Below are 17,535 nucleotides of genomic sequence, written 5' to 3' on the forward strand. Positions count from 1 at the left end.
GATTTTCAAAAAACTCAAACTTTGATCGCTTTGCACCACTCTCCCTTAAGTCCGGTCGAGCTGATATTTTTTCGAGATAAAATAAAAATCAGGCATGTTGCTAGATATCAGAATAGGCTATGAAGCGAGACTAGGTACATAAGGCTAGAAATGATAGAATCGATGGCGGCAATATAGTTGCCACTACCTGAAAAGGGTTAAAGGATATTCATTCTAGAAGGAAGATTTAATAATCGCTTATTATTTTTATGTAAAAAAAAAAAATTTTATGTTATGTCATTTCTTCTGAAGTGTAACCCTCTATTTACTTCATGCACAAATGCAATTTCTCCCAGTTTGGTATTCGCAAATAAAGAGCCGAATATCCGACATCCGGCCTCGAAGCTTGTCGGATAACCGGTATCCGACCAAACTCCTGTGTAATTGAAATTAATGGTTCTGTAAATGGCTACGTCAAATAAGGCTGAGGATATTGTCGAAATTCAAATGGATAGATGGATAATTGGATAATTGTCCAGACAAGGTAGACAGACAACCCATAATGGAGTCATTTCGGGAATATTGGTGATAATGAATGAAGATAAATCACAAAAAACTATTTTAATTTTAAATTAATTTGTATTAAACGTATTTCCCATCTATACAACTGCTTATGCGATGAACTCGTACGGGATTGGAGCCAAAAAGACGGGCTCGGGTGGATTCACAATAACCTGTTCGCCTCGGGGTGGAACGGGTTTGCGCTTCAGGCAGATCAAAGCCTTCGGGTTCTTCACCTTCAATTCGTGACGTTCGGTATCGTTCTTCTTCACGCGACGCAGGAAATCCTCGCGGCAACGGGATGGCTTGACGTGTTCAATGCGAACATTGATGCGCTTGGCTAGGATCTTTCCACGGACGCGTTTGTTCACGATAACGCCGAGTGCGTGCTTGGTGACGTTGTACACACGGCCAGTTTTACCGTGGTACGCCTTGTAGGGCATTCCCTTGTGGACAGCACCGTGACCCTACAAAATACGAGAATATATCAGTTACTTATGTTAAATATATAATTTTAAAGCCAATTTATTTTAAATATATATATATATATATTTAATATATATATATATATATATATATATATATATATATATATATATATATATTTAAATATATATATATAGATTTGTTCCGTTCAAAAATCATTATGAACATCAGTCGTAACAATTAAAACAGATTGTTTTGGGCAATCAATATTAGCTGTTTGTAGGCGATCTATGTTACCCCCAACTGCATCAAACGGATAGGGAAACAACACAAAACACACGATATTCTGGGAGAAAAGTTAAAAGGCAAACAAAAATCAGATGTTTGCCTCTCCTGAACATCTCCGTACGAAATACATACAACACATGTAATTCAGAAACTCACCTTGATATCAACATAGTCACCGGCTTTGTAAACCTTCAGATAGGTTGACAATGGGATGGTACCGTGCTTTCTAAAGGGACGCGAGAACATGTCCCTGGTACCACGACGATAACCCTTGGTGTTAGTCATTTTGCTGGATTATAGCGTTATGTAAGTAGACCCGATGCTGAAACGGAATAAGACTGGTTACTATTTGGTCAGCACCATTGAAATCGTTCACCCATTCAGGAAACTACGGATCGTGTGCCAAGCAACTGTTATGATCGATTTCAATTTATGGTCTCTAGTATCATGGAAAAACTCCGAACAATTTAACTAAACAGATCATATTCTATTACTTGGTCACTTGAAATAGGTAGATAACCTACTATTTCTAACGAAATACAACAAAAATTACGAGGAAACAGAGCAAATACGTACTGTCAACTTCACGTATGCTAAAGAAAAGGTTGTGTCGAGGGATTTCAAATGTCAACATCATATTGGCAGCACTGGGTTCCGGTGAGTTGTCAAACGTAAGAGGCTCTGAGCCAAAAGGCCTTTCGGGGGGTTTCGATGTTTATCAGTGTTACAATAAGTGAACTGGAAGAAATTAAATGTATATTTCACAATATTGATTGGTAGTTGTTATTCCTCAATTTATATAATTTTCACTCGATTTCCATATGTTTCCCATATATGTAGTAAGATTGTAATAGGTGTTGTTAGTTCAATTTAGGTTGAAGTAAGGTATTTCAAGAGAAATAAAAACGCTTTTGAAATTATGTTATTAATGAAAATAATAAAAAGTAAATAATGAAAAAATTGTATTTATGACGAATTTTTTGGTAAATACGACCAATGAATAGTATTTTTTGCTGGACGAATTATTCGTACATATATTGATATTGCATGAAATGTGATGCGATAAAATGCGATATCAGTGGTAAATAAATGTCTAGCCGGCAGTACAAGCCGCCGGTTCAACGTAAGTTGCAGTTCGGGGCTTTCTTAAAACACCTTTGGTGAACTTGAAGATTCAAATGATACTAAAATAAATTTATTTTCTTTTCCTATATCAGAGGCCTCGAATAAGAATTATGTTCCCTAGCCTAGTTGAAATTAGAAAGCGCCGGCTTCACTTTGCTGTTCTTTTATTCTGCTGACTATGGTTGTTTTCGGTTTCCAGGTGTGTTAAGGTTAGATGTTTAGTGATTTTGATGATTTGGAATTTATTAGTTTCGTTGTTTGCTCCATTGCAGCTAATGCTATTGCTATTGCTATTTTCATTGATGATGGATTGCTTCTATTTTATTTAACGAGCTGCCGTGGTGGCCGTTTGACCGATTTTTCAAAAAATAAGTAGAATTGTATTATTTTATCATGTATTATGTACCCAGCAAACATTAAATCGCATAACAAGCGTATATATATAACATCATATGCCCTAAAATTTGGTTGGCATATAATGCGCCTAACTGGCATATGCATGCAAAAGTGGAGGCCATATACATACATTATTTTATTTTTATAATCCGTTGAATATGAGACACACCCGGAAATGCTTACCGAATTCGTTTGGATGAATATGCAACTTTGACAACTATAATAGCGAGTATGTTGAATTGAATTGCGATCTAATATGAATATATTCATGAATTGTCAAAGCACCAAATACGACTTTTGCCAAACTCATATACGATTTATTACAGACATAGAAAAAAAAACAAATTGCGCAAAATATTTTCGTGAAATGATTATTATAGCCTCACGAATCGCCATTTTTAAATATGATTATTTATGTTTGTAAAAATATTATTTGTTTGATTGACTTGTGTTGGGCGTGGAATATGAACGTTTAAAATGGCACAGATTGATGTTTGGTGAAAACTGCTCCGATGTGGGTTCGAACTCCGGTCGTCTGGATTATCATCCACCAGCTATCTCGCGCGGCTATCTGAAATTTAATTAAACGGTTAAAACTTTCGAGTGCATCAGCATTTCATTGACATTTCAATATGATGTAATATGTTCTTTATTAGGATTCAATATGATTTACTGTTTCATGATTTTCTTCAGCATGCAACACGATTTCCTACAGTACTGAATCGATTTAAATTATACGCTTATGCGACACACAAACTGCATCAGCGTAATATACGCATATGATGCGGATTAAATATATTTTACGACAATGTACATCATAAAACTGATGTTTATTATACCGAATTGCGACTTAATTTGTAATGGTGTATTAAATCGAGTTTTTACATTTTATGCGATTTCAAATATACACGACACATACTTTGATTGATATTATATGCGATTATGATTTATTCGGATTTATTGTAAGACTTGGCACGTGCAAAATTATACGATTTAATGTTTGCTGAAATCGTATAAAATGTGAAGTCGCAATTCGGTATAATAAACATTAATTTTATGATGTACATTGTCGTAAAATATATTTAATCCGCATCATATGCGTATATTACGCTGATGCAGTTTGTGTGTCGTATAAGCGTATAATTTTAATCGATTCAGTACTGTAGTAAATCGTGTTGCATGCTTATGAAAATCATGAAACAGTAAATCATATTAGATCCTAATAAAGAACATATTACATCATATTGAAATGTCAATGAAAGGCTGATGCACTCGAAAGTTTTAACCGCTGTTGAATCAAATTTTAGGGCATATGATGTTATATATACGCTTGTTATGCGATTTAATGTTTGCTGGGTAGTAGTGACATAATTTATAACAGCGCGCATGCGAGAGGAGGGTTGCCAAATGTAGATACATGCCTCAATTTTGATTTTATTTTATTCCCATTTTATTCACTATGAAGATATTTAATTTTGCGAAGACATTTCAAAACAAAGAACTAAGGAAAAAGCAGTATCATGACAGCTAATGCGAACCGTATGCAGGAATGTGGCAACTCGCATTGTGGGAAAAATTCGACCGACGTGTAAAACCGAGAAAACATACATATTTTATTCGTTCAATTGTTTATTTGTTTCGATCTCCTCACTGTTTGTCTTTTGAGCAAATAAATTTCCCGTCTAATGATATCTATACACCATACCACGCATTACGGCATAGATACGTTCCTTAGCCACTAAGAAAAATGCCGTATAATGAATCAATTATTTGAATACAAATTCTATCGGATCGGTTCCGAATTTGTTTACAAAATGCCGTATAACGAGCGCCCGTATAGCGAGGTATGGGTATATAATAACATATATCGCAAATAAAGATTTTGCATAATATACTATGAAATCTTCCCTATTTTTTTACAAATCTCATTTTATGTTCTGTAAACTTACCTCTACCCCAGTTGTTAAATCAAAGTCTTGATATTACGGCAATAAATCAGAATAAATATTATTTATATAATTTATATATTATTTGAGGGGCTCAGAATGCAAGGGGTGTAAGTGACTTGATCGATTTCTCTTTTTCAGCTTTTTATTTAGTTAATAACTCAACTGCAAAAACGTTCCAATTTAAGTTTGCTATACAATCCGATAGATGAGGTTCTGGCCTATCTTCCACATTTTCAAATACAGCTAGGAATGCATTTACAGCTAAGTTATGACCAAAAGAGAGATGTAGATGTAGAGAAATCGATCAAATCACTTACACCCTTTCATTCTAAGCCCCTCATTTAGAACCGTTCATGAAAAATTAGATTGATTTTCTTATTTTTATTCACATTTTCCATATTGTGCGAGAAAATTCACTTGGCATCGTTGTGTGCGTGATCGAGGGAAAGTCGAGTTAGTTTGTTATTGTTTTGACTCATTTTGATGTGGCAGATGCCCGAATTCTCATTTCATTTTTCATATTGTAATTATGTTCGACTTGGCTCAGACACTAATTGAAAATACGTTTCTCGTTGTCGAGATCTTGACCCGGATACGTCTACGCGGCTGGAATATTTCAAAACAAAACAAAATGTCATTCTTTCTCGAACACATACATTCACAATTTCTAGTTTCTTCTTATACTCTATACGTTTCTGTTGAACATAGTCCTACGTTCAAATACATAACTCTCATCGTATTGCAATATGTACATATAACTTACTGTACAGTAAAACCTGTTTTTGGGCGGTTTTTTTGTATAATTTTTTTTGTGCGATTTTATTAGCATCCCTAGTTGTTTTTACTGTAGTAGGCATGAACTAGGATGGTTACTATTAGCAACGTGATTTTTTCACTTCAGTTAGTTTTGAGCTGAGCACAAAATAAAGATAGACGCTTTTTCTTAACACGTGTTCTTTTCAATTGCAACAAATTTTGGCGTCGAGGACAAAGTGAAAATCGGAGTCAATAGAAGCTTACATCATCTAAAATGGAAAGCGGAGGAGGAGAACCAGCCGGAGAAGCGATCCAGGACATGCAAACGGCGATTTTGCAAATCACCCAACTCTTGCAGCGGTTTGCAGTTCTCAGGCAGCCAAATCCGGAACACACGTTGGAAGCCCTTTCTTCCAACATCAGCGAGTTTTCTTTCAACCCAGAAAATTGCGTCACATTCAAGAAATGGTTCGCACGCTATACCGACCTTTTCGAGAGCGACGCGCAGCATTTGGATGATGCAGCCAAGGTTCGGCTGTTGCTGCGAAAATTGGACACCGCTTCCCACAGTCGGTATTTGAATTACATCCTTCCAAGGCTCCCTAAGGATGTTACGTTCAAGGACACCGTGGAAACGTTAACCAAAATTTTCGGAGAACAAACCTCACTTTTCCGACGCCGGTTCCAGTGTCTCCAACTGGCGAAAAGCGTAAGAGACGACATCATAACCTACGGCGGAAAGGTAAACCGAGCGTGTGAAGATTTCGATTTTGCGAACCTAACATTCGACCAGTTCAAATGTCTGGTTTTCGTGACCGGACTGAAGGCATCCAAGCACGCTGATATTCGGACCAGATTGCTCACCCGGATGGAAAACGAGAGACCGGACGCACCAGTGACTCTTCAAACTCTCATCGACGAGTTCCAGCAGCTCGTTAATCTGAAATCAGACACCAGCTTAATTGAGCATCCAGCCAGCTCGAAAGCAGCAGTACACGCCATCAGTGAGAAGAAGAGACCATCAGAAGTCCCCAAGCCCTCGTTTAAACCGGAAGCCAAATCTCCAAAGATGCCGTGCTGGCAATGCGGCCAGATGCACTTCGTGAAGGATTGCACATACAGCAGCCATCTGTTCAAATCTTGCAACCGTGTGGGGCACAAGGAAGGGTACTGCGGATGCTTCACCAAGACTTCAAACGCGCCTGCTGGGGATAATTCCAACCAAAAGGGTAAGAAGAACCAGAAGAAGAAGACCAAGTACCAAGCCAACATCGTTCACACTGTAAACCACACCGGTAATCTCACCCGTTTCGTCACGACAATGATGAACGGACGTCAAGTCACACTGCAACTCGACAGTGGATCACCAATCACCATCATCAGTGAAGAGACCTGGAAGAAGGTTGGATCACCTGCACTCAAGCCATCGTCCTGTGAAGCATTTTCTGCAACCAAAGATCCTCTGCCGCTGCTGGGGGAATGCACCTGTCTCGTAGGAGTCAACGACGTCATCAAGCCTGGACTATGCCGAGTAACGTCATTCAAGGGACTCAACCTGTTCGGCTCGGATTGGATGGACCTCTTCGAGATGTGGACGAAACCATTGTCATCGTTCATTAATCAAGTGAATCAAACCAATTCAAATTCCTTTTCTGGAAAACATTTCCTCATGCGGTTTCCCGAAGTTTTTCAGGACACTCTTGGGCATTGCCAGAAAGCTCAAATCAGTCTTCACCTGAAGCCAGATGCCAGACCGATTTTTCGACCCAAACGCCCGGTTCCATACAACGCCATTCCCTTGGTCGAAACCGATCTCAATCGTCTGCAGCAGTTGGGCATTATCTCACCAGTAGATTACTCCGACTGGGCAGCTCCTATCGGAAGCCGGGTGGCAAGGTTCGAATTTGTGCCGACTACTCAACTGGGCTGAACTCGATGCTGGAGGCGCACAATTTTCCGCTTCTCACACCGGACGACATCTTCTCGAAGTTGGCTGGAAGCAAAGCGTTTAACATAATCGATCTACAGGTTGAAGTCGACGATGCATCGAAGCGACTCCTCACCATCAACACCCACCGGGGCCTATTCAACTTCAACAGGCTGGCTCCTGGTGTAAAGTCAGCACCCGGTGCTTTCCAACAGCTAATGCACACCATGATTGCTGGGATTTCCGGTGTTGAGGTGTTCCTGGATGACTTCATCATCTTCAGCAAAAACGAGGAGCAACACTATCAGACGTTGTGCACCCTGTTCAGTTGCCTCCAAGAATATGGGTTTCATCTGAAGCTGGAAAAGTGTCATTTCTATCAGCGGGAAATCAAATATCTGGGGCACATCATCGACGCAAATGGCCTACGCCCGCATCCGGAGAAAACAGCAGCAATTTCTACGATGCCACGTCCAACCGATATTTCCACACTGCGATCGTTCTTGGGCGCAGTGAATTTTTATGGAAAATTCATCCGTGAAATGCATCAACTCCGAAGACCGCTGGATCAACTTCTGAAAAAAGATGCAAAATTCGTTTGGAGTGCCGAATGCCAACAAGCCTTCACCGACATCAAGCAAGTTCTTCAGTCGGAACTATTACTTACCCACTATGACCCAGCGTTGGAGATCATCGTGGCGGGTGATGCATCCAATACCGGCATTGGAGCGGTCATCATGCATCGTTTCCCGGACGGTCGTATCAAGTATCAAGGCAGTCGCTCATGCGTCCAAGACTCTGTCGTCGGCTGAACAAAATTACGGACAAATCGAAAAGGAGGCGCTCGCTCTGGTCTTTGCTGTCACCAAGTTCCACCGCATGCTATTGGGACGAAGGTTCAAGCTACAGACTGACCACCAGCCACTGGTGAAAGTCTTTGGATCGAAGAAAAGAGTTCCCATCCACACGGCAAATCGGTTGAAGCGTTGGGCACTTACACTGCTTGGGTACGATTTCGATATCGAGTTCGTATCTACCAACAATTTCGGCTATGCGGATGTACTATCGAGGCTCATCAGCAGCCACGAGCGACCAGGGGAAGAATTTGTGGTGGCAAGTGTCAACATCAAGCCCGATCAGCAGTGCATTCTGGACAGCACCATCGAACACCTACCAGTCACATTCGATATGGTGCAGAAAGCTACGTCAGCAGACCCAATGTTGCAGCGACTCATCCAGTACATCAACTCCGGCTGGCCCAAGAACGGAAAATCGATTCAGAATGTAGCATTGCAGACGTTTGTCCATCGGCGCGAATCATTATACGTTGTACAAGGTTGCGTGATGATGATGGAACGGTTGGTGATTCCGGAGTGTTTCCGGAAGAAACTATTGAAGCAGCTACATCGAGGTCATCCCGGAATCGAACGAGTCAAAGCCATCGCTCGGAGCATTATCTACTGGCCGAAGATCGATGACGACATCACTGAGTACATTCGAAGCTGTACCAGCTGTGCGAATGCGAAAAAATCTCCACCACAAGCAGAGCCACATCCGGGGCAGACCGCAGAAGGTCCATGGGAACGTATTCATGTGGACTATGCCGGACCGATCGACGGCTATCTGGTCATCGTCGATTCTTTTTCCAAGTGGCCAGAGATGTTCCAGACGAAATCAACGACAGCTTCTTCGACGATCGGGTTCCTCACTGAGAGCTTTGCCAGATTTGGCGTACCGAAGGTAATTGTTTCTGATAATGGAACCCAGTTCACTGGATTCGAATTTCGTTCCTTCCGCGAAAAGCTGGGCATCATAAATTTCCGCACCGCACCGTTCCACCCCCAATCGAATGGTTAAGCGGAAAGATTCGTCGACACGCTTAAGAGGTCACTGCGCAAAATCCAAGAGGGGGAAGGATTACCAGCATCTGCAGCACTACAAACCTTTCTGCAGGTGTATCGAGCAACTCCGTCCAATCTGCTCGAGGGCAAATCCCCTTCGGAAGTGCTGAACGGCAGAAAAATGCTGAAGCCTTCGAACATACTTCCACAACCACCGGTAGCAGCCAAGCCTTGCCAAGCACGGAAACTTTAAGTCGAATCACTGGTATTTGCGAAGGTACACAAAAACAACACCACCTGGAAGTGGCAATCTGGAGTCATCATCGAGGCGATTGGGAATGTACATTACAATCTACTCCTTGATGCACCATCCGGACGGAAGCGGCTAATTCGTTTTCACATCGATCATCTTCGGACCAACGACTCTGGAAAACAAGAAAAAACAGAAATTGAACTACCGCTGAGCATTCTTTTGGGCGATTTCGGAATGACAACAAATGCGGAGTTTCCCGACGAAAATTCTTCTTTTGTTTCAGCACAAGAATTACCTGACCTTCCGGACGATCCGGAACTTCCAGACGATCCTGAACTGCCGGACGATGAACCGGAGCCTATTCAACCTAGACCATTTTCTGCAGTACATGGTTCTACGCTGGCACGATCAAAGCCAAAACGAAACATCAACCCTCCACAACGTTTTCAAGACTATGTTCTTTCTCAGGGGGGAGATATTAGCATCCCTAGTTGTTTTTACTGTAGAAGGCATGAACTAGGATGGTTACTATTAGCAACGTGATTTTTTCACTTCAGTTAGTTTTGAGCGGAGCAAGAAATAAAGATAGACGCTTTTTCTTAACACGTGTTCTTTTCAATTGCAACAGATTTTTTTTTGTGCGGTTTTTTTTGTGCGGTATATGAAAAGAAGCATATTTGACGAAGTTATCGTCCATTTCGTTTTTTTCGATGGTTTATATGCATTTCAGTGCGAAAAAAAGCATATTTGCGTTTCAATTATCCACTTCTGAAATCATTCGCCTCCCCCCATCGAATGCTGTTTTTCTAAGTTTTTGCATGACATGATTTCTAACAGCAATACGTTTCGACATGCAGCTAAAAGTACAAAACAGCCACGCGCAACCGAAAAGGCAAACTGTCCCATCGTAAAGCATAGAAACAAAAGGAAAATCAACATTGAACGGCGTGAATTGGAGTTATTTTCTTGGGGGAAACTTTTTTTATGCGGTCTCTATCTACCGCACAAAAAAAAAGTTTTTTTCAAATTGTGTACCGAACACGATTTTTTAAAGCTACTGGTAAAGTTTTGCACGATTTTTTTGTGCGGTTTTGTGCACAAAAAGAGGTTTGCCTGTATATTCAAAATGTTTTCACTAAGAAAAATCCTCGGTAAAAAACTACCATATATTTCGGTAATGCAAACATTTGTAGAATGTACAATTTTTTTGTACATATTGTCAACAATCCCACATCCCTACCAGAGGTTAGTATATTTTACTCAATAACATTAGTAAACTTGAATGTTGTCATATCTGAAGACTGGCGAGAAAAGCGCGTAATAACCATTTTTATTGTTGCAATACGGAGGTATAATAAGGATGTAATTCTAATACGTGCATTTTCGCCGGGAAAATGTAGTCGATATTTGACTTACACTTGACATCATAGCTCTGCTTGACATATATGTTTATTAGTACGGAAGAAAATGACTATAGATTGGTAGCATTTACCAAAAAGTTCGTTATATTTACTAATTATTTCCCTCAGTGTTCATAAAATTAAAAAAAATAAACCGGAGAAACCAAGATGCTGAAACGATAGGTGTCATTTCTTGTCACCTCGTCATCGTCATCGTCATTTCTTGTCACCTCGTCGTAAACTGATAGTACTCTTTCCCCTGCCAATGGGAGCCAAACAAAAATACATCTGGCTTGGAAAGAAAGGCATTGATTGCGCGGCTAGAAGCGAAAAGATATACTAAAACATCCTTCTGCACTGTTATGATTCGACTGCTTATTGTAGATATCTGAAAAGATAGAAGCAATTATGAGAAATTGTTTTTGAATATTTTTTCAACTGACTTTTTTTTGTCTTATTGAACATTTCAATTCTTATACTCTACGAACAAAATCGCACAATAAACAATACTAACAAACAGTTATCGTCTTGAATAGAGTCGTTGTTGGAACGTCTTAGTAGTCAAATAAAAATAAAATAGCTCAATATTGTCATTAAAAATACTGCACATATATCGAATTGGTTCATGTTGTGCATTTTCTACATTTCGTATACAAAGCTGTAAGAAATCTCGCTGTCGCAGTCTTCGCCCTGGATTCTCTATGGAAATTGATTTCGGCGAGGATATTCGGGGCATCAATTTCTCCTTTCAGCACTTTCGCCATAAAAACTGCTTGAGCTACAGATCGTCGTTTTTCAAGGGTGTGAAGACCGAGAACCCAGCAAACATTAAATCGTATAATTTTGCACGTGCTAGGTCTTACAAGAAATCAGAATAAATCATAATCGCATATAATATCAATCAAAGTATGTATCGTGTATATTTGAAATCGCATAAAATGTAAAAACTCGATTATATATATCATTATCAAATTAAGTCGCAATTTGCACATCATATGCGTATATTACGCTGATGCAGTTTGTATGTCGTATAAGCGTATGATTTAAATCGATTCAGTACTGCAGAAAATCGTGTTGTATGCTGAAGAAAATCATGAAACAGTAAATCATATTAGATCGTAATAAAGATCATATGACATCATATTGAAATGTCAATGAAATGCTTTAACATTGACAAGTTTAATTTCATAACAGAAATGTCTGAACACATACGGAAGAATGAAATAATTAAATTTGAAAAAAAGTGGCTCTTATAGTCGATTACTCAAAAAACATCGCAACCGCTGGAGAGAAGCTAAACGGATCGAAACAAATATTAGCGAAACTCATAACCAATTAACAGACGAAAAAGGAATGTTGAATGAATCACCAAAACAAAACAATTTGGATTTTGATTTGATTGCAGGAATAGAGCAATTCAATGACTTCATTGATGATGGTAATTTATTTTTAATTTTTAATGATTTCATAAAACGTGTTTAATTTCAATCTATTACAGGAAACCATAGATTTTTTATGGATTTACAAAAATGGACTGCTGAATATCAGCACTCGAAATTGCTGATGTTCGATGAAACATGATTCTAATGAAACACGCCACCCACATCGGATCAGTTTTCACCAAACATCAATCTGTGCCATTTTAAACATTTATATTCCACTCCCAACACAAGTAAATTAAATAATTATTATTTCTACAAATATAAATACTCATATATAAAAATAGCGATTCGTGAGGCTATAATAAACATTTTACGAAAATATTTTGAGCCATTTGTTTTTTTTCTATGTCTGTAATAAATCGTATATGAGTATGGCAAAAGTCGTATTAGGTGCGTTGACAATTCATGAATATATTCATATTAGATCGCAATTCAATATCAACATAATCGCTACCCTTAGAAAAATCCTCGGTCGAAAACTACTAAATACATTTGGTAATGCAAAATTAGTAGAATGTACAAATTTTTTGTACATGTTGTCAACAAACCCGCATCCCTACCAGAGATTAGTATATTTTACTCGATAACATTAGTAAGCTTGGATATTGTCATATCTGAAAATTGGTGAGAAAAGAGTTCATTAACCATTTTCATTGTTCCCATAAGGCAATACGGAGGTATAATAAGGATATAATTCTGATACGTGCATTTTCGGCGAGAAAATGTAGCCGATATTGGGCTTCCGAATCATGGTTCTGCTTGACAAATGTGTTTATTAGTACGGTCGAAAATGACTATAGATTGGTAGTATTTACCAAAAAAATCGTTATATTTACTAATTATTTCTCTCAGTGTATTATAGTCGGTCAAAGTTGCACATTCATCCAAACTAATTCGATAAGCATTTGTCATGTATGTATATGGCCTCCACTTTTGCATGCATATGCCAATTAGGCGCATTATATGCCAACCAAAATTTAGGGCATATGATGTTATATATACGCTTGTTATGCGATTTAATGTTTGCTGGGAAGCTCTCAACGGGAGAGAGCGGAGAGAGTATCGAACGAATTTCCGCTGCACTGCTTCAATCCTGGCAATACAATGTTATAATAGACATTCAGAAAATTCCCTTTTTTTTCTCTATTAAAGTGACATTCAACACATTTCGGCTGGTTCGTCATTTTTACTTCCATTTTTGGAAGAATGTCGGGAGTGAGAATTCCCAGCAAACATTAAATCGCATAACAAGCGTATATATAACAACATATGCCCTAAAATTTGGTTGGCATATAATGCGCCTAACTGGCATATGCATGCAAAAGTGGAGGCCATATACATACATGGCAAATGCTTACTGTTGTTTGAACTTTTCTTTCTGAGTTCCTTGAAGCTACTCGTTTCTTTTCAGGTGAGATTAGCTCAAAGCTGGAAGGTTTATTTTAATATTGAGTACAAAATTCAGGTTATATCAATAAATTACTCACAATTAGTCTCATTCATAGATCATACATTCTCTATCAGTTTCCAAATTAAATATAAATTTTAGTTGATTTTGTCTGAAATCAGCTGTAAGTTTAGTATGTCTAATAATCAGGAAATATAATTTAATTCACCTCAAAGATTCGAATTCACGCTTTTAATCAAATGATTACAATTCTATTTTTTGATTTGTTGCTCTTATCTATTGACACTTCTCCCATACGTTATCTACGTCTACCTATTCTACCGTATTTACTTTATGGCTGTACAAGGGGTCTTTGAGCGGAATGTTTCACCACAACATCCTCCCCCTCGTGACGCTCGGAGCATGGTTCGAGGTCACCATCTCTGCCAATCTCTTCTTCGACTGCATCGCCTTCATGGCCTCCTGCCTCAACACCATCTTCTCCACGAACATCGAGAACTGCGAGTTTACAGACGGGCCTCTGCATAATTCCGCCAGATGTCTCCACGTCTGCTCGCCGTACCACTCCATCTTTCCCTGGATATATGCGGATTACACGACCTCGGATCCACTGATTGCGAACTCTTTCGTCTACTATCAAAACCAGTGCATTCTCTTTGACCGCTGGGACGTCTTGGAACCATTTAGTCCTCCGCGAGATTACTGGCAAATATTCCATTATCCATCGACGCCAGAACTGGTCCAGCATATGTTGAAACATGTTCCAGCTCTCTCCCACGGCTTTCTTGGCATCTTTCCGGATCTTTCACCAGTTGTCGGACTCCGCTAGAGTTGAGCAGCAGAAAATGATTCGGTGTCAGCGACTCTTTTTCTCTATTATCCAGCGGTAGATATGTTAATGGCCGTGAGTTGAGCATATGTTCTGCTTCACTCAACAATGTCATGAATGACTCGTCGTCCAATTTCCGTAACGTAGGCATTTCTCCTAGCGCTGTTTTCACTGATCGTACCATACGTTCCCAACATCCTCCCATGTGGGGAGCAGCAGGGGGATTGAACCGCCGTTTGGTGTTCGCATCAGTGAAGGTGCTACTCATCGTGATGCTGATTTCCCGTATCTGGCTTTCTAGCTCTCTGCTTGCGCCAACAAAATTCGTTCCGTTGTCCGTATATATTTCTTGCGGCGCTCCTCTGCGAGCGATAAACCGCCGTATAGCCTTCTTACACGAATCCGTTGTCAAACTGTAGACTAGCTCCAGATGTATTGCGCGAACTGTCAGACAAGTAAAGACCGCAACCCAGCGCTTGACTGAGGCTCGTCCGACCGTTACGAAGTAAGGGCCAAAATAGCCGATTCCTACAAACGTGAACGGTCGTAGGAACGGCGTTAAACGGCATAATAGATGTGGACCCATTTTTGGCGATTCTGGTTTGGTTTTATACACACGGCACCATTCGCACCGATATTCTGCAGCTCGTACTTGAGTTCTGAGCTGAGGAATGCGGAATCTCTGCCGAACTTCGTTGACAATGGTTTCGTTATTGCCGTGACGAAATTTGCGGTGGTACCAATCTAGCAATAAATTGGTTACCGGATGTTTGCGCGGCAGAATTATAGGGTATCTTGTGTCGTATGTCAAGTAGTCTGCAGTCGAGATGCGGCTGTCCATCCGAAGAATTCCGTATTCATCGAGTATAGGAGACAGAGTAGCTATCGAACTGCTTCTCTCTAGTGCCTTCTACTTTTCTGGTCCCACACGTGCATTTCGATTCAGTGTGGCTATTTCGTCCGGATAGCTCTCTGATTGTGCTAGTCACCACAGGCTTCGTTCTGCTCTTAGCAACTCTTCACTGGTGACATTCTTCATTCCTCACCATTCTTCGGCTGTTTTTCGATACGTTGCAACAGCTTTCCAACGAACCGGTACACATACGCCATGCTCCGTAATAACCGCTCATATTTCGAGAATCGTGACACGTCTACTAACGGCACTGATATGAAGTGACTGCAGACATATGCCGCACGCAGCTCTTCTTCGGCTCTACTCGCCGTCGTGACTTTGTTCGTCGGCCAATCATTCTCCTCCTGATTTGTTTGGATGAATATGCAACTTTGACCGGCTATAATAGCGATTATGTTGAATTGAATTGCGATCTAATATGAATATATTCATGAATTCTCGCGTAACTTTTGAAAAGGTCCAATGTAACATTTTCGCCAACTCGAGAAAAACGTAGTTGAAGACCCGAACATTATTTCGCGAATTATCTTAAAAGCTATTAATCTTTATCACTGTTTTCACCACGAGCTGTCAAGAATAACTTCGTAAAACCAATCGTAACTATTGTTCCGTGATTTGAGATTAAGGTTGAAGCCTCGGAGCGAAAAATGTTACATTGGACGTTTTGTCTGCCCGCGTTTGCACATTGGACATCTTACGTTGCACTATAAAAATTTGAAACTAACTAATAAACAGCAATCGAAATATCAGCATTTCGTTCTAAAGACTGATTATTATTGTTATCACTCGTTGAATTGCACTGAAATCGATAACAACACCTGTAAGAAACAAATTCCAAAACGACCAAAGTACGACTGCGAGTTGTTTTGACTGCTTTGTTACTTCGGACGTTTCGGCCGTCGGAGGAAAGTGGCGTCCGAAGTAACAGCCGGGTGCTTAAAATTCGAATCTGTACATTGGATATTTTTTGTATCGGTGACAAAAAGATGAAGAAGATAGATACGTGAACGATTGTTTTTGTAATACATTCAATGATGGAAAACTAATAGCGTGCATCCATTAACTCGATTTGTTTACATTTGTTACATAGGACCTTTTCAAAAGTTACGCGAGAATTGTCAAAGCACCAAATACGACTTTTGCCATACTCATAAACGATTTATTACAGACATAGAAAAAAACAAATGGCGCAGTATTTTCGTGAAATGTTTATTATAGCCTCACGAATCGCCATTTTTATATATGAGTTTTTATGTTTGTAGAAATAATAATTGTTTGATTGACTTGTGTTGGGAGTGAAATATGAAAGTTAAAAATGGCACAGATTGATGTTTGGTGAAAACTGCTGCGATGTGGGTTCGAACTCCGGTCGTCTGGATTCTCAGCCACCAGCTATCTCGCGCGGCTATCTGAAATTTAATTCAACAGCAGTTAAAACTTTCGAGTGCATCAGCATTTCATTGACATTTTATAATGATGTAATATGTTCTTTATTAGGATCTAATATCTGTTTCATGATTTTCTTCAGCATGCAACGCGATTTGCTGCAGTACTGAACGGATTTAAATTATACGCTTATACGACACACAACTTGCATCAGCGTAATATACGCATATGATGCGGATTAAATATATTTTACGACAATGTACATCATAAAATTGATGTTTATTATACCGAATTGCGACTTAATTTGATAATGGTATATAAAATCGAGTTTTTACATTTTATGCTATTTCAAATATACACGATACATTCTTTGATTGATATTATATGCGATTATGATTTATTCTGATTTCTTGTAAGACTAAGCACGTGGAAAATTATACGATTTAATGTTTGCTGGGTTGAACTCGTGACCTCTGCGTGAGAGGTACCAACATAATACCAATTACGTCAGATCGCCTCCTGAGAAAATTACCTGGCTACAGCAAAGCGCGAGCAGCTATTTCGCCAACGAATGCATTTGTCACCAAAGTCACCAAAAGATACAATTTGTTTTGTAAACAAATTTGTTTTTTCACAAGCAATGGCCGAACAGCATC

General features: G+C 39.5%; 3 protein-coding genes across 3 annotated transcripts; 2 read left to right on the forward strand and 1 right to left on the reverse strand.

Moving 5' to 3' along the window:
• Positions 1-598: 598 nt before the first annotated feature.
• LOC129771463 (60S ribosomal protein L21) lies at positions 599-1,884 on the reverse strand. Its single transcript, XM_055775122.1, has 3 exons — positions 1,831-1,884; positions 1,411-1,576; positions 599-1,007 (listed from the first exon to the last, which is right to left on the reverse strand). Exons 2-3 carry the CDS (start codon positions 1,537-1,539, stop codon positions 651-653), a joined length of 486 nt encoding a protein of 161 aa, XP_055631097.1. The 5' UTR covers positions 1,540-1,576; positions 1,831-1,884; the 3' UTR covers positions 599-650.
• A 3,870-nt stretch (positions 1,885-5,754) lies between these two features.
• On the forward strand, positions 5,755-7,410 carry LOC129766100 (uncharacterized protein K02A2.6-like). Its single transcript, XM_055766557.1, has one exon. The coding sequence runs from the start codon at positions 5,755-5,757 to the stop codon at positions 7,408-7,410; it is 1,656 nt and encodes a 551-aa protein (XP_055622532.1).
• Positions 7,411-8,286: 876 nt separating this feature from the next.
• LOC129766101 (uncharacterized protein K02A2.6-like) lies at positions 8,287-9,264 on the forward strand. Its single transcript, XM_055766558.1, has one exon. The coding sequence runs from the start codon at positions 8,287-8,289 to the stop codon at positions 9,262-9,264; it is 978 nt and encodes a 325-aa protein (XP_055622533.1).
• Positions 9,265-17,535: the final 8,271 nt, after the last annotated feature.

Source organism: Toxorhynchites rutilus, chromosome 2, assembly GCF_029784135.1.
Source record: "Toxorhynchites rutilus septentrionalis strain SRP chromosome 2, ASM2978413v1, whole genome shotgun sequence".
NCBI classification, from domain to species: domain Eukaryota; kingdom Metazoa; phylum Arthropoda; class Insecta; order Diptera; family Culicidae; genus Toxorhynchites; species Toxorhynchites rutilus.

Excerpts from the sequence above, each read along its gene's own strand:
- LOC129771463 (XM_055775122.1), bottom strand. The coding sequence starts at position 1,539 with ATGACTAACACCAAGGGTTATCGTCGTGGTACCAGGGACATGTTCTCG. Across the intron at positions 1,008-1,410 it reads GTGACTATGTTGATATCAAG|GGTCACGGTGCTGTCCACAA; the intron begins GTGAGTTTCTGA and ends CGTATTTTGTAG.
- LOC129766100 (XM_055766557.1), top strand. The coding sequence starts at position 5,755 with ATGGAAAGCGGAGGAGGAGAACCAGCCGGAGAAGCGATCCAGGACATG.
- LOC129766101 (XM_055766558.1), top strand. The coding sequence starts at position 8,287 with ATGCTATTGGGACGAAGGTTCAAGCTACAGACTGACCACCAGCCACTG.